Here is a 25,031-nt window from a genome sequence, read left to right on the forward strand (position 1 = left end):
AGGCGGCGGCCTGAGAGGCAGAGGAGACGCCTGTAGACGCTGACCCCGGGTCGCTGGCAGCAGGGGGAGGCAAACGGGGAACGGCCCGCCCTCCCTCACAGCCTTCGCGGTGGGCTTGAGGACACCGGGCTCCGGCCTCAGCAGCGCAGGGCACGGTCCGGGGCCCCGGGGACTCCGCGACCGCGTCCGCGAGTGGGTCTGGGCGCGGACGTGGGCGACGGCCGGTCTTCGCCGCGCTGGACCACGGAGGACGAAGAGCGGACCAAGGCGCGACCGCGGCCGGGGCTCTGCCGCGACCCGAGGCGCCCACTCGACGCTCCGGACTTCCGGCCGCCGGCGCGCTCGGTGACGACACTGGGCTGCGACGCCGCCGCTCCGGACTTCCGGCCGCCGGCGCGCTCGGTGACGACACTAGGCTGCGACGCCGCCGTCCCGGGCGTGGGGGTCCGCGCCGGCCGGGGGCGGGGCCTCGAGGGCGGGGCCTCGGGCGGGGCCTCGGGCGGGACGAGTCCATCTCTAGGGCGCCCTAGGAGGCCGCCGCCCGCGGAACGGTAGCGTGGCCGAGCGGTCTAAGGCGCTGGATTAAGGCTCCAGTCTCTTCGGGGGCGTGGGTTCGAATCCCACCGCTGCCAACAGTTTTCCTTCTTCACGCCCGGTAAGGCCCCTTTTCTCCTCCTGCGATCCCTGCTTGCCCTTGACCCACGCCCGCGGCCCGGAGAGGTCGCTCAAGCCGGCGGGCTCCAGCTGGGTGCCTACAGGGTGGACGCAAGTCCGGGTGCTGGTCTCCTAGCGGGACGGACCCCGCAGCCAGCCGCTGAGCAGACGGAGGAAGAGACCCCGCGGGGATCGCCGGGGCTAGTCCCACCGCCGGGTGCTTCCCGAGCTCCGGGCGTCCTCGCAGCGTCAGGCGCCTCTCGAGCGTCGCTGCGACCGCAGCTCCGGGCGCTCCTTGTGTCGCCGGTTCTGCTTCCGCTCAGCTGCACGCCACGTCTCTGCGGCTTGCAGGACGTCGTGGTCCGGCCAGATCTCATGCACGCGTGGCATCTTTCGCATCTCCTAGTCCTTAGCTTGGAAGTTGTTTCCTGCTAGAAGCCTCCCTGCTGCCAGCTCCAGAGTTCCAGTTAGGGAGGGAGTGGAGGGATGTGCAGGAGGAGAGCTCAGAGGAACCCCACCCCACCCCCACCTCGGAGCTTATTCTGCAGATATCTCTGCTGTGTGTGTGTACTCTGAGGTCCCAGATTTAAGAGTGTGCACACATGGGGGAATAGCGTGCACGACATGCTGGAGGGATGCACACACCACCTCCTTCCCAAGGCTTACTGGTGGGATTGCAGGCCACTTTTCACCATTTTCTCAGTACCTGCCTGCATTGTGAGCCCAGCGTGGGACTCTATCCCGGGTGCCCAGGATCAGGCCCTGGGTGGAAGGCAGGCGCCAAGCCGCCGAGCCACCCCGGGATCCCCTATAACCCACTTTAGATGCCACTTCCAAGTCCCTTACTTCTGACTGACCAGCTACAAATCGGGGGTTCCAAAGACCCCCTCCTCTGATTAGATAATTCACTAGAATGGCTCATAGGACTCAGGTACACATTTGACTTTCATTTACTGGTTTATAAATAGATTTAGGTCAGAAACAGCCAATGGAAGAGATCCCCAGGGCCAGGTAGGCAGGGGGCTGGGGATGAGGAGCTTCCATGCCACAGCCAGCCGGCCCCGAGCCCAGCACCTCCATGTCTTCATCAGCTCTGAGGCTCTCATTCTGTCATTTATGGTTTGTTTTTATGAAGGTTTCATCATGGAGGCATGATGGATTCTAATCCCCAACCCCTCTCCCCTCCTGGGGAGGTTCAGGATGGACGTGGGAGCTGAAAACTCTAGGCTTTTTATTATGGCTTGGTCTTTCCAGCTACTAGTCCCATTCTAAAGCTGTCTAGGAACCTATCATGGCCTGGTTAGAACAAAAGATGCTCCTGGCCCCCAAGAACTTCCAAGGGACTCAGAAGCTGTGTGAGGAACTAGGGACAAAAACCAAAATAACTTTCTTATTATCCTACAGAGTCAGTAACTGCCCTTTGCCCTGGGCTGTTTTGAACAGCCTTGGAAGATGTAGTATCGCCATCTGGTGCAAAGGACAGGTGTTCTTACTGAGTTTGAGAAGATATGCAAGTATAAAAATTTTGGAGCACAATATTTCAACGAACACTTGAATAGTTCACTCAAAATCTAGAATTGCACTTTCTGGTGCAATTGCACTTGTATTTTATTGCACTACTATTATACTACTATTTAGTACTACTATTTAGTACTATTTAGTACTTCAAATGTGCTCACAAGCTTGAGGAAGTGAATTTTCAATTGTATTTAAAATTTAAATTTGAGAGAGGATTCTACATTGTTATTGGAAAAATAAGTATGTTTGGGGGCAGGGGTGCCTGGGTGGCCTAGTAATTGAGCAGTTGCCTTTGGCTCAGGCGGTCACCTTGGGCTCCTGGGATCTCAGTCCTCAATCAGGTTCCTTTAGGGGAGGCTGCTTCTGTCTATGCCTCTCTCTCTGTGTCTGTCATGAATAAATAAATAAAATATATTTTTTTAAAAGCATGTTTGGGACAACTTGGCTTTGTGAATTTCTTTTTTCAGTTGTAAGTTTTATGAAATCCAAGTACAGACTTAAGTATAGTATGTCCGGTGGAAATTTACCATACAAACTGAGAGGTGCTGTAAATGTAAAATATATACTCGATATAAAGAGAGCAGAAGGGGGATCCCTGGGTGGCTCAGTGGTTTAACACCTGCCTTTAGCCCATTGCCTGATCCTGGAGTCCTGGGATCGAGCCCCACATCAGGCTCCCTACATGGAGCCTGATTCTGCCTCTCTGTGTGTGTCTATCACAAATAAATTAAAAAAAATAAAGACAGCACAAAATAAGAAAATACTTCGTTAACGTTTTTGATTGTATATTGAAATGATAGTTTGAACATTTTGGGCTACGTAGAAGTATACTACTAAAATTAATTTATTTCTTTTTACTCTTTTAATGAGAACATCTTAAATTATGTGGCTGGCATTAGATTTCTATTGGACAGGACTGGGCTAGAATAATACTAAGACATTTGTGTCAACTTCTGTGCCTCTCTCCAATCCCATTACTATGACTCCTTTTCAGAGGTGATCACTCTGCTGAATTCTGTTTATCATTCCTTTTCTTAAATGATCTACACTTATGAAGAAATCACTAATCATTTTTTAATTTTAATAATAAATTTATTTTTATTGGTGTTCAATTTACCAACATACAGAATAACACCCAGTGCTCATCCCGTCAAGTGCTCCCCTCAGTGCCCGTCACCCATTCACCCCCACCCACCGCCCTCCTCCCCTTCCACCACCCCAAGTTCGTTTCCCAGAGTTAGGAGTCTTTATGTTCTGTCTCCCTTTCTGATATTTCCCACACATTTCTTCTCCCTTCCCTTATATTCCCTTTCACTATTATTTAAATTCCCCAAATGAATGAGAACATACACTGTCCTTCTCCGATTGACTTACTTCACTCAGCATAATACCCTCCAGTTCCATCCACGTCGAAGCAAATGGTGGGTATTTGTCATTTCTAATGGCTGAGTAATATTCCATTGTATACATAAACCACAGCTTCTTTATCCATTCATCTTTCGATGGACACCGAGGCTCCTTCCAGTTTGGCTATCGTGGACATTGCTGCTAGAAACATCGGGGTGCAGGTGTCCCGGCGTTTCATTGCATCTGTATCTTTGGGGTAAATCCCCAGCAGTGCAATTGCTGGGTCATAGGGCAGGTCTATTTTTAACTCTTTGAGGAACCTCCACACAGTTTTCCAGAGTGGCTGCACCAGTTCACATTCCCACCAAGAGTGCAAGAGGGTTCCCCTTTCTCCACACCCTCTCCAACATGTGTTGTTTCCTGCCTTGTGAATTTTACCCATTCTCACTGGTGTGAGGTGGGATCTCATTGTGGTTTTGATTTGTATTTCCCTGATGGCAAGTGATGCAGAGCATTTTCTCATGTGCTTGTTGGCCATGTCTATGTCTTTCTCTGTGAGATTTCTGTTCATGTCTTTTGCCCATTTCATGATTGGATTGTTTGTATCTTTGGTGTTGAGTTTAAGAAGTTCTTTTTTAAAAAATTAATTAATTAATTTATTATAGTCACACACACAGAGAGAGAGAGAGAGAGAGAGAGAGAGAGAGGCAGGCTCCATGCACCGGGAGCCCGACGTGGGATTTGATCCCAGGTCTCCAGGATCGCGCCCTGGGCCAAAGGCAGGTGGTAAACCGCTGTGCCACCCAGGGATCCCTAATAAGTTCTTTATAGATCTTAGAAACTAGCCCTTTATCTGATACACATTTGCAAATATCTTCTCCCATTCTGTAGGTTGTCTTTTAGTTTTGTTGACTGTTTCTTTTGCTGTGCAAAAGCTTCTAAGTCCCAACAGTTCATTTTTGCTTTTGTTTCTCTTGCCTTCATGGCTGTATCTTGCAAGAAGTTACTGTGGCCAAGTTCAAAAAGGGTGTTGCCTGTGTTCTCCTCTAGGATTTTGATCGAATCTTGTCTCACATTTAGATCTTTCATCCATTTTGAGTTTATCTATGTGTATGGTGTAAGAAAATGGTCTAGTTTCATTCTTCTGCATGTGGATGTCCAATTTTCCCAGCACCATTTATTGAAGAGACTGTCTTTTTCCAGTGGATAGTCTTTCCTGCTTTGTTGAATATTAGTTGGCCATAAAGTTGAGGGTCCACTTCTGGATTCTCTATTCTGTTCCATTGATCTATGTGTCTGTTTTTTGTGCCAGTACCACACGGTCTTGATGACCACAGCTTTGTAGTAGAACCTGAAATCTGGCATTGTGATGCCCCCAGCTATGGTTTTCCTTTTTAAAATTCCCCTGGCTGGGATCCCTGGGTGGCGCAGTGGTTTGGCGCCTGCCTTTGGCCCAGGGCATGATCCTGGAGACCCGGGATCGAATCCCACATCGGGCTCCCGGTGCATGGAGCCTGCTTCTCCCTCTGCCTGTGTCTCTGCCTCTCTCTCTCTGTGACTATCATAAATAAATAAAAATTAAAAAAATTTTAATAAAATAAAATTCCCCTGGCTATTCGGGGTCTTTTCTGATTCCACACAAATCTTAAAATAATTTGTTCCAACTCTCTGAAGAAAGTCCATGGTATTTTGATAGGGATTGCATTAAATGTGTAAATTGCCCTGGGTAGCAGGGACATTTTCGCAATATTCATTCTTCCAATCCATGAGCATGGAATAGTTTTCCATCTCTTTGTGTCTTCCTCAATTTCTTTCAGAAGTGTTCTAGAGTTCTTAGAGTATAGATCCGTTACCTCTTTGGTTAGGTTTATTCCTAGGTATCTTATGCTTTTGGGTGAAGTTGTAAATGGGATTGACTCCTTAATTTCTCTTTCTTCAGTCTCATTGTGAGTGTAGAGAAATGCCACTGATTTCTGGGCATTGATTTTGTATCCTGCCACGCTGCCGAATTGCTGTATGACTTCTAGTAATCTTGGGGTGGGGTCTTTTGGGTTTTCTAGGTACAGTATCATATCATCTGCAAAGAGGGAGAGTTTGACTTCTTCTTTGCCAATTTGAATGCCTTTTATTTCTTTTTGTTGCCTGATTGCTGAGGCTAGGACTTCCAATACTATCTTTAATAGCAGTGGTGAGAGTGGACATCCCTGTCTTGTTCCTGATCTTAGGGGAAAGGCTCCCAGTGCTTCCCCATTGAGAATGATATTTGCTGTGGGCTTTTCGTAGTTGGCTTTTAAGATGCTGAGGAATGTTCCCTCTATCCCTACACTCTGAAGAGTTTTGATCAGGAATGGATGCTGTATTTTGTCAAATGCTTTCTCTGCATCTAATGAGAGGATCATATGGTTCTTGGTTTTTCTCTTGATGTTATGATCAATCACATTGATTGTTTTACGAGTGTTGAACCAGCCTTGCATCCCGGGGATAAATCCCACTTGGTTATAGTGAATAATCTTCTTAATGTACTGTTGGATCCTATTGGCTAGTAGCTTGTTGAGAATTTTTGCATCCATGTTTGTCAGGGATATTGCGCTATAATTCTCCTTTTTGGTGGGGTCTTGTCTGGTTTTGGAATTAAGGTGATGCTGGCCTCATAGAACGAGTTTGGAAGTACTCCATCTCTTTCTATCTTTCCAAACAGCTTTAGGAGAATAGGTGTGGTTTCTTCTTTAAATGTTTGATAGAATTCCCCCGGGAAGCCATCTGGCCCTCGACTTCTGTGTCTTGTGAGAGTCTTGATGACTGCTTCAATTTCCTCCCTGTTATTGGCCTGTTCAGGTTTTCTATTTCTTCCTGTTCCAGTTGTGGTAGTTTGTGGCTTTCCAGGAATGCGTCCATTTCTTCTAGATTGCCTAATTTATTGGCGTATAGCAGCTCATAATATGTTTTTAAAATCATTTGTATTTCATTGGTGTTTGTGGTCATCTCTCCTTTCTCATTCATGATTTTATTAATTTGAGTCTTTTCTCTCTTTTTTAAAATAAGGCTGCCTAACGGCTTATCTATCTTATTAATTATTTCAAGGAACCAACTCCTGGTTTTGTTGATCTGTTCCACAGTTCTTCTGGTCTCGATTTTGTTGAGTTCTGCTCGAATCTTTATTAACTCTCTTCTTCTGCTGGGTGTAGGATCTATTTGCTATTTTTCCTCCAGCTCCTTTAGGTGTAAGGTTAGCTTTTGTATTTGAGTTCTTTCCAGTTTTTGGATTGATGCTTGCATTGCGATGTATTATTCCCTCAAGATTGCTTTTGCTGTGTCCCAAAGATTTTGAAGGGTTGTATCTTCATTCTCATTAGTTTCCATGAACCTTTTTAATTCTTCCTTAATTTACTGGTTGACTCTTTCACCTTTTAGCAGGATGGTCCTTAACCTCCACGTGTTTGAAATCCTCCCAAACTTCTTCTTGTGATTTAGTACTAATTTCAAAGCATTATGGTCTGAAAATATGCAGGAGATGATCCCAATCTTTTGGTATCTGTTAAGACTTGATTTGTGACCCAGTATGTGGTGTATTCTGGAGAAAGTTCCTTGTGCACTTGAGAAGAATGTGTATTCAGTTGCGTTTGGATGTAAAGTTCTGTAGATATCTGTGAAATCCATCTGGTCCAGTGTAGCATTTAAAGCTCTTGTTTCTTTGGAGATGTTGTGCTTAGAATATCTGTCGATTGTAGAAAGTGCTACATTGAAGTCACCAAGTATAAGTGTACTATTATCTAAGTATGTCTTAACTTTGGTTATTAATTGATTGATATACTTGGCAGCTCCCACTTTCGGGGCATAAATATTCATGATTGTTAGGTCCTCTTGTTGGATAGATCCTTTGAGTATGATTTGTGTCCCTCTTCATCTCTTACTACAGTCTTCGGGATAAACTTTAGTTTATCTGATATAAGGATGGCTACCCCTGCTTTCTTTTGAGGACCATTTGAATGGTAAATGATTTCCAACCTTTTATTTTCAGGCTGTAGGTGTCCTTCTGTCTAAAATGAGTCTCTTGTAGACAGCAAATAGATGGGTCTTGCTCTTTTATCCAGTCTGAAACCCTGCTCCTTTTGATGGGGTCATTAAGCCCATTCACATTCAGAGTTACTATTGAAAGATATGAACTCAGTGTCATCAGGATACCTATTCAGTACCTGTTTTTGTGGATTGTTCCCTTGGACTTCCTCTTTCTTTTCTTATCTTTTATTTTTTTAATTTTTTTTTCATTTATTTATGATAGTCACACACAGAGAGAGAGAGAGGCAGAGACATAGGCAGAGGGAGAAGCAGGCTCCATGCACCGGGAGCCTGACATGGGATTCGATCCCGGGTCTCCAGGATCGCGCCCTGGGCCAAAGGCAGGCGCTAAACTGCTGCGCCACCCAGGGATCCCTCTTTTCTTATTTTTTAAAGATTTTATTTATTTATTCATGATAGACATAGAAAGAGAGAGAGGGGGGCAGAGACACAGGCGGAAGGAGAAGCAGGCTCCATGCTGGAAGCCTGTCATGGGACACAATCCCGGGGCTCCAGGATCACACCCTGGGCCAAAGGCAGGCACTAAACGGCTAAGCTACCCAGGGATCCCTGTACTTTCTCTTTCTATTATAGAATCCCCCTTAGTATTTCTTGCAGAGCTGGCTTGGTGGTCACATATTCTTTCAGTTTCTGCCTATCTTGGAAGCTCTTTATCTCTCCTTCTATTCTGAATGAGATCCTTGCTGGAATAAGTATCCTTGGCTGCATGTTCTTCCCATTTAGGACCCTGAATATATCCTGCCAGCTCTTTCTGGCCTGCCAGGTCTCTGTGGAGAGGTCTGCTGTTAATCTAATATTTCTCCTCATGAAAGTTAGAGATTTCTTGTCTCTTGCTGCTTTAAGGATCTTCTCTTTATCTCTGGAATTTGCAAGTTTCACTATTAAATGTTGAAGTGTTGAGAGGTTTTTATTGATTTTAGGGGGGGGGTGTCTCTCTACATCCTGGATCTGAATGCCTGTTTCCCTTCCCAGATTAGGAAAGTTTTCAGCTATGATTTGTTCAAATACATATTCTGGCTCTCTCTCCCTTTCGGCGCCCTCGGGAACCCCAATTAAATGTAGATTTTTTCCTTCTGAGGCTGTCATTTATTTCCCTTAACCTATCCTCATGATCTTTTAATTGTTTTTCTCTTTTTTCCTCAGTTTCCGTCCTTGCCATCCACTTGTCTTCTATGTCACTCACTTGTTCTTCTATCTCGTTAACCCTCCTTGTTAGGACTTCTAGTTTGGATTGCATCTCATTTAATTGATTTTTAATTTCTGCCTGATTAGATCTAAATTCTGCAGTCATGTAGTCTCTTGAATCCTTCATGTCTTTTTCTAGAGCCACCAGTTGCTTTATAATAGTGCTTCTGAATTGGATTTCTGACATTGAATTGTAATCCAAATTTTGTAACTCTGTGGGAGAGAGGACTGTTTCTGATTCTTTCTTTTGAGGTTAGGTTTTCCTTCTAGTCATTTTGCTCAGTGCAGAGTGGCCATAAACAAGTTGTACTGGGAAAAGGAGAAAAAGAGAGAAGAGAAAAAGGAAAAAAAAAAGTGAAAAAAAGGGGGGAGGGGAAGCAAACATAAAACGAAAAACCAGGGGGAGTATCCTCTGATTCTATATACTGTAAATCCCTAGACTTCCCCTGGAACTTTCCAGTGCCGCTTGGTCAATAACTTGCCTTTCCCCTGTCCTGCTAGCTGGTCTTCTGGGGGAGGGGGCCACTGTCCTGATTCTCAGGTGTGAGCACTTGGAGCTACTCAGCCCCCTGCCTGCTGCAGGCTCAGTGGTTGTTTATCCTGTGAGTCACTGTGTGGCCTAGTGGGGGTTGTTTATCCTGTGAGGCCCCAGGAGGAACAACAATAGTGGCAGCGGCAGCTCTGCAGCCCTGGAGTCACCTCCCGCAGTAACCACAGCAGCTCCCAGTCTGCAGGGGCCTGGATGCTCCGTTGGCGGGGGCTGCTGATTTGCACAGCTCGGGGCCGCCCAGCGGCAGGAGTGTCCTTGCTGTCCTGTGTCCTCCTGGCCTCTGCCTGTCCCGGGGGGAGCGCCGGATCCGGGGCTGTGTTCCCCGGCACCCTGGGCTCTGGGGCCTTCACTGCTAGAATTGAGCCTCAGGGGCTGCGCAGCCCCCTCTGCACGCAGCTGCCGCTGGAGCTGCTCCGGGGCCGCTGGGCCTGCGCTGCAGCCTTTTAGGGAGCTCAGCCACGGTGTGTGGTGAGCTCTCCCGGGGCGCAATTCTTCTGTTAGTGTCCCTGGGAGCCTGAGGGCATCCCCGCCCCTCCTGGGGTCCTGTCAGAGTTCCCTGCAAGCGCCTTTCCGTCATGGAAGATTGGTGAAGCTCCTGCTTCTCCAGGATGGGGCTTTCCTGTCCTGGGGCACTCGCCCTGTGGCCCTAGCCCGGCTCCTCGCGGGACCCCTCCCCCTTGGATGCTTTTTATTTATTTATTTTTCCGTCTTCCTACCTTCATAGAAGGGTGAAGTCTTCTCACTGTAGCATTTAGCTGTTCTGTCTTTAAATCTCAGGTCGAATTCGTAGGTTTTCAGGATGATTTGAAAGTTATCTAGGTAATTTGGTGGGGACAGGTGACTTGGGGACCCTACTCTTCCGCCATCTTGCCCCCTCCTCCTGCTCTTCCCTTTCAACAAAGACTGTCCACTATCAACCCATGTTATGGGGTGGATAACCCAATTAGGTCATTCAATGTTTACTTCCTTAAAATATCCATTATTTAAATATGGCAAAATATGTTTTTCTACTATTGGTGAACATTTGGGTTGTTTCTGGGTTTTGCTATTATGACCAAATACGCAGTGAAAATCCTTCTACATGGCTGTCAGTGCTTATGTGCAAGCATTTCTCAGTGCATCCCTAGGGTACAGTTTGGCTTTACAGGATAGAACCTATCTAGTTTCCAAAGTGGTTGCATCCTTTTACAGCACCACCAGTAAATACTGCAACTCCATGTCCTTGCCCAAACTTGGTGAGGCCATTTTTATCACGTGGTGTCACTGTGCTCTGAGTGCCTTGTTACGGAGACTGGACAGCTGTGTTTCGCCATCATTCTTTTTCAATTTTCTGTGAAATACTTTTTCATGCTCTCTGCCTATTTGGGGGTTGTCATTTGCTTATTGGTTTATTTTTTTAAAATAATTTTTTCTTAAGATTTATGTATTTATTCATGAGAGATACAGAGAGAGGGAGAGAGGCAGAGACATAGACAGAGGGAAAAGCAGGCTCCATAAGGAGCCCGATGTGGGACTCCATCTCAGGACTCCAGCATCTGTCAAAGGCAGATGCAACTGCTGAGCCACCCAGGCGTCCCTGTTTATTGGTTTAAAGGAGTTTTTATATAAAGTCAAACCATATTAAATTGCCACTATTTAACCTTTATTTATTTTTTATTCAACCTTTAGATATGGCAATTGATATGACTCAAAGTAAAATATTTATTTATTTATTTATTTATTTATTTATTTATTTATTTATTTATTTATTTATAGCATGGATGGGGAGGGAGGGGCGAGGCAGAGGGTGAGAGACTTAGTCAGATTCCATGCTTAGTGCAGTACCTGACCTGTGAATCAATCATCAATCTCTCAACTCTGAGATCAGGACCTGAGCCAAAGTTGAGTCTGATGCTTAACCAACTGAGCCAGCCAGGCACCCCCAACCTAAAATATTTAAAATTTTTATTTATGATAGTCACACACAAAGAGAGAGGGAGAGAGAGAGAGGCAGAGACACAGGCAGAGGGAGAAGTAGGCTCCATGCACCAGGAGCCCAACATGGGATTCGATCCCAGGTCTCCAGGATCGCGCCCTGGGCCAAAGGCAGGCGCTGAACCGCTGCGCCACCCAGGGATCCCAACCTAAAATATTTTAGATGACAATTATTTGCCAAGTGTATGTGTTCAAAATATTTTTTCCAGTCATGAGAAAATTCTATTTTCCGTTTTCTTATGGTGAATTTGATAAAAGAAACTCACTTGAATTTAGTTGAATTTATAAAAAATTTTTCTTTAATATTAACCTTTTTTTAAAATAAGATTTTACTTATTTATTCATGGCAGACAGAGAGAGAGGGTGGCAGAGACACAGGCAGAGGGAGAAGCAGGCTCCATACTAGGAGCCTGATGTGGGACTCGATCCCAGAACTCCAGGATCATGCCCTGAGTGGAAGGCAGACACTCAGCTGCTGAGCCACCCAGGTGTCCCTTTTTTGTTTTAGAAATTCTTTCTTGACCTGGGGGCACAAATATCATCTAAAATTTAAAAGGATAATAGTTTGCCTTTCCTAAGTCTTGGCTAAGAATTTTATTGCAATATAAATTTTAGAATTAATATGTCATTTTCCACAAAAATGCACTCTCGGCATTTTTATTGATCAATTTTAGGAAGAACTGATGTCTTTCTAACACTGAGTCTTCCAGTGAATGAATAAATATAGTCTTGGTGAAGAACAGTCAAGTCAATCTTGAAGAAGTAAAAGAAATAAGCCTTACTCTACTAGATGAAAAGATATTTTAAACCTATGGTAATTAACCCATTTGGCGTTGGTGTAAGGACAGACTGTAGACCAGTGGGACAGAAGGAAATGCCAAGACTTCTAGACACCACCTCACAAACCCATCTTCCAAGTGACCACTATCTTCCCGGAAACTGCTCTGATCCTGCCAGCTGACTTAGTCCTGCAGTAAGAAACCCCAGGATTACGGGCTTGAACTCCAGGAATCTTCTGATGTTTCCCGAACATTTTAAAATAAACTGAGAAAGCACTAAAGAAATTTCAGGTATTTTGCCTTGGGAAAAAAGAAGTGTTTGTCTTGAAAGTTTTGAAAGACTGCCTTTTGAACAGTGGGTTAATCTCGCTCTGTAATGATCACAGAACATTGCACCCACATGTAGAAGCTACAGAAAGACATTTCTCTTCACATGGGGTTCAAAATCTGAAACCTGTGTCTTGTTCCCCTTTTTAAACCTGAGTGAAGTGGGCATTCTCTACTTCCTTTGTGATGGTAAAGTGAAAATAATCTCATTGTATCAATGTTCAGGTTGAAACTTTTCTCAGATTTTGCACTAAGGCAATTAGGTTAAAAAAGTGTGTTGCCTGGTGAGTTTCTATGTAAATTAATAAATAAATCAACTCTAGTTTTGATAACTCTTCAGTATTAGTTACGGGAATCTTAGGGTTTTAAGAAATACTAATATGTTTTGTTATTAACTATGCATCTCATCTTTGAATTCCTTCTACAGTATTCCTGTCAAATTTACTACCTTACAGCAGACTCTACTCTGGTTTAGGACCTCTTAAATGCACAGACTTTTCTCATAGGTAAAATACCTGAACTTCCTTCAATGTTTCCTCACAACATTCATTTTATCATTTTTTATTTAAAGTTTAATTAACATATAGTATAATACTGGTTTCAGGGGTAGAATTTAGTGATCCATCACTTAACATACAATACCCAGTGCTCATCACAACAGGTGCCTCCTTAATGTCCATCTGCCCACAGCCCATCCTTCTTCACCCACCTCCCTTCATCAACTGTCAGTTTGTTCTCTGTCACACAACACTCAGATGTTCAGGAAATGTCGGAAGATTTCTAGAGTTCAAGCCCGTAATGTGGTTTCTTACTACAGGACTGAGAGTCAGTTGGCAGTCTTTAGAGCAGTGTCAGAATGGGAGCAGTGTTCTAGGGAGATGGTGGTCACATAGAAGATGTACAGGTGATGATGAGTCTAGAAAGCTCATGTCTGAGTTCAATACAGAGGACATTCAAGTTTCACACTGGAATGTTGGGCCTGCTACCCCCTCCAGTTAACTGGTGTCTGAGGATGTAAGCTCTCCAATCAACAACACAAAACATCTACACTCAAGGATGGTCCAGAATCTAAACTGGAAGTGCCATCTTGCCAGATTCTGTGAAAACTACCTAGGGAAGTGATATGAGGGGCTGGACTGTTAGGCTCTCAAGCTGGGCAGAGGACATTGAGTCCAGAGTGCCAAAGCCCACCATAGCCTTTAGGTGAAACAGATGTTCTGAACATGTATGTACATTTTCTAAATGCTTATATGTGCTGTCATGAAATACAAACCCTCAGATTTTCTAGGAGAGCACGACAATATTCTGTCAAGCATAAAGTGCAACTACTGCTGTGTCCGTGGGTAGGCCAGAGGATGTCGCTGAAATGGTGACCACAAGGGGTCCTCAGCTTTGAAAATAATTGGAAAACCACTGCCAATTCTCCAGATATACCCTGAGCTCTGTCCTTATGTCATGTTTCTCACTGGAAAGCCACATACTCAGAATTTCATCCTCCACAGAGGCGATTTCATGAAGTTACGTCTTAAATGTTTTCATCTTGGCATTCACCAACAAACTCTGTAATAAATGGCCATATAAAAAACATGAAATTTCCTGTAGAAACTAAAGGAACAACGTTTTAATCTGCTTTTTTTTTTTTTTAAATGAGAAACCATGTAATCTTTTCTGGAATTTGTTACTAGAAAATCCATCTCTTGGACACCTTGTTTTTCAGTATTAATGTGTAACCATTTCCCAAAAGGTTTTCTGTGAAACAGGAGCCCATGAAGATGCTTCAAACAGGACTGTGTTTGGTCAGTTACTCTAGGAAAGCAATGCTTTTTATTCCTGTTTTAAGATTGAGTTTACCATATTATAGACTCCGAGAAGTCTTTAAGGGAATTAAAAAAACCCCTAGGTAGCATTTCCTAAAGTCATTATTTTAAAAGCTTTAACTGGTGAAACACCTTTGAGAAATGTGGGATGACCCACTGCTCTTTTTTTTTTTTTTTTTTTTTAAACCAGCTGAGGAATTTAGAACTAAATATAATTCTCAATTATGGTCATTATGTTAATCAGGTTGGCATATTTGCATCTCCTATATATATATATTTTTTTTAACCGAGGGAGAGAATTTCCAGCAGACTCTGAGCTGAGTGGGGAGCTCAGTTTACGACCCCGAGACCATGATCTGAGCTGAAATCAGGAGTCCCATGCTTAACCAACTGAGCCACCGTAGGATTTTCCATTTAACAGCCTTATTGGCTGTGGGTATTTATTTTAATCGTCTGTGAAAAGGACTTGTAATATTTGAAAGAGGAAGGGTGTGTGTTAAGAGATGTTGAAAGACTTATAAAGAGATGCAAATTTCTAGTACATTTGAAAGAGCATTTCATATGTTTTGCAAATAAATACAGAAAATATTTATGAAATCAACATTTTGATCTATTTATAACAAAGTGAGATGGGCTTCATGCTCTTTCCCTATGTAAGCTGTTACTAGAGCAGCCTTAGCTGGATCCCACTTATCTGTAACTTCTAAATCTGCCCTGTCTTGCATTCCCTTCCCATCCTAATCTCAGCAATCTTGATTCCACATAGAAGAGGACCATTCAGACTTTAAGTTAAAAAGAGACAGAAAAACCTTGCTACAAATCATTAATATTTTATCAACTAAAACATGCTCCATGAAATGAGTTGTAGGCTAAGAGGTGTGGTGCAAAAGGGAGTGTGCAGCAGGCATCTGTGCAGAACTTACTAGTCAAGTGACCCTGCGTGGGTCTCATCTTTTCCTGCCTTAATGTCCTCATCCTCTAGGGATGTTATGGATTGAATGAGTTAAAATGGCAAAGCCCTTAGAAGGGCGGTTGGCACGTGGAAAACACTATTTAGCATTACTATTACCGATTGGCAAGGCCTGGGCAGTAGACGCACTCCTACAATGCTGACCAGGAAGGTCAGGCTCTAGGACCTCAGTCAGGGGTCAGGCATCAGGAAGAAGCGGGCAGGCTGGCTCCCCCGAGTGTCCGGTCAAACAGTAGCTACGAGGGGAGGCCTGTGCCACCGTCCTCCAGTCGGTGGGCTCTCTGTGCCCGGTGCCGCCTTCGCTTGTGTCCGGTGAGATTGGCACTGACCCTGAAGGCCTTCCCGCACTGCTCGCACTCGTAGGGCTTCTCGCCGGTGTGGACGCGCTGGTGCCCCAGCAGGGCCGCACGCTGGCGGAAGGCCCGGCCGCACTCCCGGCAGCCGTAGGGCTTCTCGCCGGTGTGGATGCGCGCGTGCTGCCTCAGGCCAGAGCGCTGCGGGAAGGCCCTGGCGCACACCTGGCAGGTGTACGGCCGCTCGCCAGTGTGGGTCCGCAGGTGGCTGGCCAGGTTGGACCGGCCACGGAAGGCTTTGCCGCACTGGGCGCAGGCGTACGGCCTCTCGCCGGTGTGCACCCTCTGGTGGACGGCCAGGCAGTGGCGGTCGCGGAAGGCCTTCCCGCAGTGCGCGCACGGGTAGGGCTGCTCCCCGGCGTGCGCCCTCTCGTGCGCCCGGCGCCGGCAGTCGTGGCGGAAGGACCTGCCGCACTCGCCGCACGCGTACGGCCTGTCCGAGGCGTGGCCCAGCCGGTGCCTGGCGAGCTCCGCCGGGCTGCCGAAGGCCTGTCCGCAGCGTGGGCACCGCCGGGCCTCCCCGTGCGCGTGCGTCCTGGCGTGCTTGCTGCGGTCGGAGCTGCGGCGGAAGGTCTGCCCGCACTGGCCGCACTCATAGGGCCGTTCCCCAGTGTGCACCCTCCGGTGCTTGCTGAGGTCCGAGCTGCCGCGGAAGGCGCGCCCGCACTGCTCACAGCCGTACGGCCGCTCTCCGCTGTGCATCCTGGCATGCAGGGTGAGGCTGTGCTTGAGCTGGAAGGCCTTCCCGCATGTTGTGCACGCGTGTGGCCTCTCCCCGTTGTGCACCAGCTGGTGCAGGCTTAGCCGGCTCCTGGTCTCAAAGGCCTTCCCACAGACGCCGCAGCCGTGGGGCTTCTCCCCGCTGTGCACTCTTCTGTGTCGGCACAGTGCCGACCTGCTGTTGAAGGCCTTGTCACACTGGCCACAGTCGAAGGGTCTCTCCCCTGTGTGGATGATCCGGTGCACGGAGAGCTGCTTTCTGGTCCTGAACGCTTTCCTGCACTGGTTACACACGTAGGGCTTTTCTCCAGAATGCAGGCGCAGGTGCAGAATCAAGTCGGAGCGCCAGCTGAAGGTCCTGCCACACTCGGCACATCCGTGGGGTGTCCGCTCCGTAAGGACGCCCTCACGTGGGACGTGTTTGGAGGATAGACTGGAGTTTTTTCTGAGGACCTTCTGGGTCTTTCCTCCCTCGCAGGCCACCTTGTCTTCTCCCAGTGTTTCCTTCCCCGGCGTGTCTCCCGGGTTCTTTAACTTGGCCTCCTGCACACAAGCCGCTCCAGCCTCAGGATCCCAGGATAGGACTTCCAGGAGAGGTCTGACTTGTACCCTGCAGACGTTCCCACTCTCCAAAACCTCCTGTTCCAAAATAGCCTTCTCATTCCCAGGCCGGGACTTGTCAGGTGATACTTCAATAAGGAAATAAAAACCTCAGATGTACAGAGGTGGGGAGCCACGGGAGACGGGACAGATGAGAGGGTGGAGCCGTTTGAACAGAAGATGACTTCCTGGGGTGGAAGAGCTGGTACCCTTATGGCTAAAGGCTGAGGCAGGCTCGTATCGGGAGAAATACTGAGACATTGCAGACTCCGTGCACTTTACAAAAATCTGTACAAACCTACTGGTTTCTGGAATCTCCTGGTGTAGTGAATGGCAAATCCATGCGCCTAGTCACCTCAGTGAGGAAACTGAGTCACATCCAACCCTTCTCTCCCTCAGATTTGCTCAGCTAACATTTTACAAATTCCACTTGTGATGTGCTGCAGAAGCTGTGGCCCCCAGGGGCCTGTCTGCTTTGCTCTGCAGTGTGACCTGCATGCCTGGGTAGAGCACATCAGGTCTGGGCCACCCCTCACCCGAACCAAGCTAGACTCTCTTCCTGGGCTCTGACTGAGGCTCTGATAGCAGCTGGGTATTTAGCACTTCAGCTGGGGAGCCTGCACACCGCCCAGGGCAGGGAACATTCTGCCATCTGGACCGAGAAGCAGGGGACCTACAGAGAGCCAGAGGAGACAGTGGGGTGAAGGGCCTGCTGTGGTCCTGCTCCCAGGGTCCATGACACCCCCGAGTAATAAATCTATTCTTGCTGTTTTGCTTAAGTTAGCTTGAGTTAATTTCTACTGCTGGCAACCAGAGTTCAAATGACTCTTCTTCTTTTCTCAACTCTACCTCCTCCTCTGTATTTCTGCTGCGGCATTCTTGCTAACTGACACCCCAACCCCACCTGTCCTTTTATCTGCTTCCCCTCTAATCTGTGCTCCACTTTGCTTCCAGATTTCTCTATAAGTCAATTCTAATCCTGCCACTCCTCAGCTTACAATATCAGGGGCACTCCAGACAGAAAGGAGGTAAAGCATACAGGCAAGAGCCCCAGCTCTGGAGTGGGACCACCTGGACTGAAATCCTAGCTCTGACACCTATGCGCTGTGTAGCCCAGGAGGTGACTGTATCTCCCTCTGCCTCAGGGGGCTTGTCTATAAGATGGGAGCATTTAATAAGCTAATGTGCTTAAAGCACTTGCCACACAGACGTGAGTGCTTAATCAATGTCAACTTCTACTGTCAGAATAAAGTTCAAGGTCTGTAGTTTATAAAAACCCCTCTGAATAGTCACCTTGCCCCTGCTCCTGCACTCCCCATACCAGCTGCCTGGAGCCCTTGCTCTACTCACGCTGCTCAGAGTTCATGTTTTTTTCCCTCCTCAACATGTTGCCACGTGCACCTCCCTCTGCTCAGAATGCCTCTCCCCTCTTTCCACTACATGAACCCATGTATGCCACATGCCTTGGTTCATGCTCATTCCTTCCATAGTCATTTGGTGCCCAGGTCAGATTTAGATGCTTCTCTTCCACGTTTGTATATCCCGTATATCCCAGGTACACACCTGTAACTCTCACCTGTTCTGTGCTGTATCATCACTTACTTACCTGTCTTCCCTACTAGGCAGTGATATTTGACACCATCTCTAGTACTTGTCTAGTGCCTGGTATACAATAATTGCCAATAAATGTTGGTTGGCTGGCAGGAGGGAGGAGAACCGAAGAACAGGTATTGTGATCAGGCAGTTGGGTTGGCCTAGGGATAAGGGGCACTTTTTTGAAGGGTCAGTAGAGAAAACAATTTGAATGAGGAGCTGGTAATGTTTCATGACTGACCAGGTAAGAGGGTCAGGGAGTGTGGAGAGGCAACATGAGAAAGAGGTAGACCAGATACAGAAACAGGGAGAGCTCAGTGGCGATGGGCTGCGAGGAGGGATGACTCTGCCTTCAGATATATTGCTCTCCAGATGGCAAAGGGTTGTCCAGTCAACACCGGGAGTTAGAAGGTGTGCTGCCCAGAAAAGGGGAGAAGTGAGCACTGTCCATGTAGCTGGCACCTGCCTCAGAGCTAAGAGCTGAGGCCATGAGGGAAACAGAAAAATGTAAGGGTCAGAGGCCCGAGGCCCAATGTAGGGGAAGGTCCTGAATGCAAATTAGAGGCAGAAAATCAGCGTTCTCTGAGCATTGGAGTCACTGATACACAGAAGGGAGATGAATTCTCTGAGCCTTTTCTGAGGACCAAACTGCAAAAAGCCTATTAGAGGGGGTACAAAGGAGCAATTAGGTTATGATAGAAGAACTGCCCAAGTAGTTAGCTGCTGTTTATTTTCTCCTCTTTAGGGCTCCCGGGCTGGTGAGGACAAATAACCCAGCAGTAAGAACATTTCTCTGACAACCTGCCCTGAGGCCTAGTGGGGTGGTGGTGGTGCTGGAGCTTCTCCATCACTCACCTGGGAAGCAGCTCAGGAACCCCTGGTCCGGAAGGCAGGGCTCGGCCCCTTGCTCCAGCTGGGAAATCAGAGGAGGCTTAGGGAAAGCAGAACCTGGTGGTGAAGGAGTAGGAGTGCTCAGAGCATGTAACTGTCCTAAACGCCCAGCCTTGACCCCTCCGCTTACACAGAGAAACAGGAAAGAAATGGCCATCAGGGTAGAGAAAAGGGTTTGTTCAGGGGTCTGGTCATGGGTAACCATGTAGGGACATTCTCCAAGGAGTCCCCCTCAGATAGGCAGAGGAGATCCTAAGAACATTTCCCTGTTCTTGCAGTTATTTTGCTGTAGAACAGAGACCTCACACACATGGATGAACAAAACAAGTGAAAGAAAGCGGAGAGGGGAGAAGGCGAGGCCGAGCCCAGGGCTGTTCTTACCCACTGCCAACATGTTCCTATAGTTTTCCAGCATCACGTCTGTGTAGAGGAGCCTCTGCATGCGGTTCAGACACCGCCACTCTGGGCTGCTGAAGCGCACAGCCACGTCCTCGAAGGTCAGGGAGGTCAGCGGGTGCCGGGGCAGTGCAGCCGTGCAGTCCTGGGGGACACAGTAGAGACACGGAAGGCGATGACTGCGTGTGTACTGAGGCAAGGTTGAGAGGAGGTGCGGGTTCCTGGGGTGGAACCACAGGGGGCATCATGGGAGCACCTGATTTGGGAGGTGAGCAGGTAGCTGTGGCGGGGCTGTGTCTGCAGGGAGGGCGTGGGAGCCGCTGCTTCCCCAGGCCCAGCTCCTGGCTGTGGTCGCCCTGGGCTCCTCTCTCGGCCGGGTTCCGGCTCCCCAGCTTCCATCTCTGGCAGCAGCTGGATGCTGAGGGCTCGGCAGGGCTGAGGGAGACAGGTGGAGGGTGGGGTGGGCTGTCAGTGTGGCAGTGTTCATGCTTTCCTCTGCCTCCCCATTGTTTCTGCAGCTGGACACAGGCACTGGGTGCCCGCACCCACCACCAGGGCTTTCCCTGGTCTCTCCATCCCACGATGACCTCACCCTTTCTGGGCCCACATCACTGACTCTACCCTCTCTTCCAGTATTTGTTTTTTTTTTTTTTTAATTTTTATTTATTTATGATAGTTAGAGAGAGAGAGAGAGAGAAAGAGAGAGAGGCGCAGAGACACAGGCAGAGGGAGAAGCAGGCTCCATGCACCGGGAGCCCGACGTGGGATTCGATCCCGGGTCTCCAGGATCGCGCCCTGGGCCAAAGGCAGGCGCCAAACCGCTGCGCCACCCAGGGATCCCTCTTCCAGTATTTGGACGCTGAAGTCATTTCTTCCAGAAAGACTTAGGGTAGGGATGGGCAGGGGGCACAGAAATATCCAGGGACAGGCCTAGAGTTTATTCCTTTAGGTAACTGCAGGGCTGCCCTACCTCCAGTTAGTTTCTTGGAAAAAATAATTTCTTCTTTGTTCCTCTTATTAGAGAAATACTGCCTTCCCCCTGTGATTCTGTCTCTCCTGTTAATTCTGAGCATGAAGCCACCCTCCCCACCCGGCTGGAGGACAGCACACACAGCTTTTGCCATCATCCAGGTAGTGTCCACACCGACTGGATGGGATGTAGGTCCACATGGCTAGTCCACAACTCAAATTCACTTCTGCTGGGCCAGCTCTACCTTTCTGTAGCTTCAGTGTTTGCAGCAACTAACTGTTCTAGAAAGTTCATCAACACATCCCCAATCTGAGTCTGAATGATTTCTCTCACAAAATACAGTGTGTGTGTGGGGGGGGGGGCGGGGGCGGGGGGGGGCATTAGTCATCAATTGGTAAGACCCTGGGATTACCCGAGGCCTTTGTTCCAAAGTCATTCCAATTTTACCACAAATTCAATTTAGGAGCAAACTGGTTTCTTCCCATGGTTCTTCTTTGGTTTAGGTTACTCTCGGTTCTTGACCAAGACCTGGGCTGTTAGTCCTCAGGCCCATCTGTGCCTCCATGTCTCGCTCTATGAGCCCAGGCGCTCTGTAATTCTTTGTCACAAACAGTTCCACACCCAGGACACCTTGGTGGCTTAGCGGTTGGGCATCTGCCTTCAGCTCAAGGCATGATCCCGAAGTCCCGGGATTGAGTCTCACATCAGGCTCCCCGCAGGGAAGCCTCTCTCTCTCTCTCTCTCTCTCTGTGTCTCTCATGAATAAATAAATAAAATCTTAAAAAGCAAAACAGTCCCACACTCTCCTGGCCTGCACACAGCTCATAGCACATGCTAGCTCTGCTCTGCTCTTTGTGACATCAAAAATGTAAACCTCCCAACTGGAAGTTTTTTTTTTTTTTTTCTAATCCACATTTTATTATGAACATTTTCAAATATACAGAATAGCTGAAAGAATTGTTTAGTAAGCATCCACACACTTACCTTCATGTTTGTGATGTGCTCTCCCACTTACCTACCCAACTAACTAGCCCTCTATTAATCCACTGTACTTTTTGCTGCATTTAAAAATAATCAAAGACATGAGCATACTTCACCCCACAACACTCTATGGCACATATCATGGACTAAAATTCAATATTTGTTTACATTCTCATTTTTGAGGTAAAATTTACACACAGTAAAATTAGCAAGTCATAAGTAGATGAGTTTCGACAATGCATACCTGTATTTAACCCTATTTCCCCTCCAGATACATCCCAGTTGGATTTTTACTATACCTTCTTCACAGACTGGGAAAGTTTTATCAACTCACAATAGTTCTTTATTAAAAGTGTTCATTTTGTTAAAAATTTTTTTTGAATTGTGGCAAAAAATATGTAACAAGATTTACTGTCTTAACTTTCTTTCTTTTTCTTTTGGCGGAGGGAGGGAGGGGGAGTGAGGGAGGGAGGGAGGGAGGGCGTGGAGGAGGGAGGGAGGAGGGAGGGAGGAAGGAAGGACAGGAAGGAGACGGCAAGAGGAGGAGGAGGGAGGGGGGGGGGTAGGGGGGGGGAGGGAGGGCGGAGGATAGGGAGGGGGGAGGGAGGAAGGAGGTGCAAGGCGGAAGCGTACTAGTCTCTCGAAGTCTTATGGGAGTAGGCTTCTTTGGGTGAGGATGCTAGATTCCTCTATCTTCTTCTTTCTTTCTTTCTTTCTTCCTTTCTTCTTTCTTTCCTTTCTTTCTTTCTTTCTTTCTTCTTTCTTTCTTTCTTCTTTCTTTCTTTCTTTCCTTTCTCTCTCTCTCTCTCTCTTTCTCTCTTTCTTTCTTTAAGAAGGAGGATGGGGAGGGGCAGAGGGAGACAGGATTCCACAATCCTGAGATCATGACTTGAGCCAAAATCAAGAGTTGGACACCTAACCTACTAAGCCACCCAGGCACTCCATCTTCTTAACCATTTCTAAGCATACAGTTCAACACTGTTAAAAATACAATGTTCAATGATGTGGATGGAGCTAGAGTATTATGCTGAGCAAAATAAGTCAGAGAAAGACAGTTATTATTGGTTCCATTCATATGTCCAATTTAAGAAACAAAGGTGAAATCAGAAAAGGAGATAAACCATAAGAGAATCTTAATTACAGGAAACATACTACGGGTTGCTAGAGAGGAGGGGGTGCGGGGACGGGTTAACTTGGGGATGGGCATGAAGGAAGGCACATGATGGGATGAGCACTGGGAGTTAGAGGCTACTGATGAATCACTGACTTCTGCACCTGAAACCAATACTGCATTGTATGCTAACTACCTAAAATTTAAATTAAAATTATAAGAAAAAAAATCCAATGTTATGTAATCTCCAGGATTTTTTCATCCTGCAAAACTGAAACTCTATACCCATTATACAACTTGCCATCTCTCCCTTTCTAATCCCTGGTCACTACAATGATTCTCGAGCTTTATTTTTTAGCTTCATATTTTGAAAAGTCTGTTTTTGCCTTCAATGAGCAGATTTCCATGCCCTGGAAGCATGTCCTCCCACTCCCCCATGTCCCAGCTCTGTGTTCAGCTGCCATCCTCCTGGCACAATAGCCTGTGAGCCTCACCTTTTTCCTGCAGGGGCTGGGCACCAGGGATCCACAGCAGCGCTGGTCCTGGATGCTCATGTGATGCTATCACCTATTGCAATGCACAGGAAAACTCAGGCGACGGAATGGAGGAAAATGAGCTCTAATCAACTGTAAAGTTTGGTCTATGGAAATCATCTCCCAGAAACACCAAGAGGAGAGAGAAAATCAGGGACTCAGTCCCTGATCCACCTTAAGCAAAACAGAAAAGTCTTCCCATTATTCTCTACAACTGGAAGGCTTTCATGGTTACCAGGCTGTCCAGGAAAAATATTTTGAAGCGGGAAACTTCTACCATTGCTCCCCCTGCTTTCCTTTTCTGTACTCACTTCCTCCTCATGATATGTTGCAGACCCTCCTTTTCTTACCTGCTGCATCTTTTTACCCAGCTTTCTTTATGGTCTTCCACTGTGTCCAGATTCTTCCCAGCTGCTTGGGTCAAACTTCCAGAGTCAGTTCCGACTTTGCCCAGGCAACATGTTTTGAGGTGGCCTGGTGGATGCCAGCCAGAGGGCCCTTGCTGACCCACAGTGCAGCTGCTGTTGGCCTGATGTGTGACACAATGCCCTGGATTTGAGGCTCATCAGCAGCATTGGGCCAGCTGTGGTCTCACACCTTGTTTTCCTGAATATTCCACGAAAAGGAAAAGAGGAAAGTGATCAGAGCAAAAAGAAGGGATCTTTTTAAAGGATTGTCTATAGAAGAAGAGGGAGCACACAAAGACATGGAAAATGTCATGTATCTGGAGTACAACCTCCATAGCTACCACCCCGATCCAGGCCATCGCCACCCGCCTTGCTCTCCATGATTACTGACTGTTCTCCTTGCTTCTATCCTTCCCCTTTGCCTCTTCTCAATACAACAGAGTGGTGTGCTTAACACATAAGCTAGATGATTTCACGTCTACCTAAAACCTCCCAATCTCCAGTCTACACCGTGGTATGCAAAGCTGTTATACATGCGCACATCGCTTCTAACCACCTTCCTCATTTATTCAGAATAAGAGCTTAAGTCTTCAGGGGCATACAAGTCTAGAGGATGTGTGGATTCATATTCATGCCCCTTCTACTCTCCTCCTTCAACGGTCCTCAGTCACACAGACTTTCTCGTTCACCTCAGGGCCTTTGCACTGGTTGGCTGTCCCTTCCACCTCAAGGCAAATGATCCTCAAGGCAAATGATCTTGCTTCCAAGGGTTCGCCTGTACCCATCTTCCCAAGATCCACTCCAGGTGCCCTACCTGACTGCCGTCTACTCTCTCCTTCCACCCAGACGCCTTACCTGGCTTTCCCTTTCTTCTGGTTTTCAACAGCACTTGACCACTTTCCAACATGGCAAGTGACTCGGCACTACGGTCGGCCTCTTCAGGCTCCCTGCCGTGTGCCTGGCTGTGCTTCCAACACCTGCATCAGCGACCGCACCCGTGGCTCGATGAGAGAATACAGGCAGCGACGCTGGGGAGCAATAACTGGGGGCACAAAAAGGGTCATGGGCTGCTGGGCGCGAGAAGAGGGGAGGGAACCCGAACACCTGCGAGAAAGTTCCGTCTGAGCGGAGAGCCCGCCCTCCCGCTGGCGCCCCGGGGGCACTCGGGGAGCAGCCAGGAGCTCCCGGCGGACTGCCCGACCCACACCGGCTGGAGGCGGACCTTCCAGCCGTCGCCTCCCGGAACCGCCAGCAAACTGCACAGCTTTACTTCCGAGT

The 25,031-nt window shown here is 47.4% G+C and overlaps 1 protein-coding gene, 1 long non-coding RNA gene and 1 other non-coding gene across 4 annotated transcripts; 2 read left to right on the forward strand and 1 right to left on the reverse strand.

Annotated features, from left to right (window-relative positions):
* The first annotated feature begins 476 nt into the window (after positions 1-476).
* Positions 477-22,702, forward strand: LOC119867726. Its single transcript, XR_005384455.1, has 3 exons — positions 477-655; positions 20,773-20,882; positions 22,536-22,702. It is a non-coding gene; the product is annotated as an uncharacterized LOC119867726 (long non-coding RNA).
* Positions 551-632, forward strand: TRNAL-AAG. Its single transcript has one exon. It is a non-coding gene; the product is annotated as a tRNA-Leu (tRNA).
* On the reverse strand, positions 13,990-25,031 carry ZNF311 (zinc finger protein 311). 2 transcript variants are annotated; one of them, XM_038584456.1, is made up of 7 exons: positions 24,609-25,029; positions 23,697-23,952; positions 23,308-23,380; positions 20,008-20,186; positions 19,737-19,896; positions 19,320-19,412; positions 13,990-16,960 (listed from the first exon to the last, which is right to left on the reverse strand). In XM_038584456.1, the coding sequence occupies exons 2-7, from the start codon at positions 23,703-23,705 to the stop codon at positions 15,435-15,437; spliced, it is 2,040 nt and encodes a 679-aa protein (XP_038440384.1). In that variant the 5' UTR covers positions 23,706-23,952; positions 24,609-25,029; the 3' UTR covers positions 13,990-15,434. The 2 variants fall into 2 exon arrangements, with proteins under 2 accessions (XP_038440384.1, XP_038440385.1); XM_038584457.1 differs by lacking the exon at positions 20,008-20,186 and having other exon boundaries at positions 24,609-25,031.

The sequence above is a fragment of the Canis lupus genome, chromosome 35 (assembly GCF_011100685.1).
Source record: "Canis lupus familiaris isolate Mischka breed German Shepherd chromosome 35, alternate assembly UU_Cfam_GSD_1.0, whole genome shotgun sequence".
NCBI classification, from domain to species: Eukaryota; Metazoa; Chordata; class Mammalia; order Carnivora; family Canidae; genus Canis; species Canis lupus.

What these genes read in the sequence shown, in the direction of transcription:
- ZNF311 (XM_038584456.1), bottom strand. An exon ending in CTGCTCACCTCCCAAATCAG is followed by an intron (nt 19,897 to 20,007) that starts GTGCTCCCATGA and finishes TGTGTCCCCCAG; the next exon opens with GACTGCACGGCTGCACTGCC. An exon ending in TAGGAACATGTTGGCAGTGG is followed by an intron (nt 19,413 to 19,736) that starts GTAAGAACAGCC and finishes CTTCACCACCAG; the next exon opens with GTTCTGCTTTCCCTAAGCCT.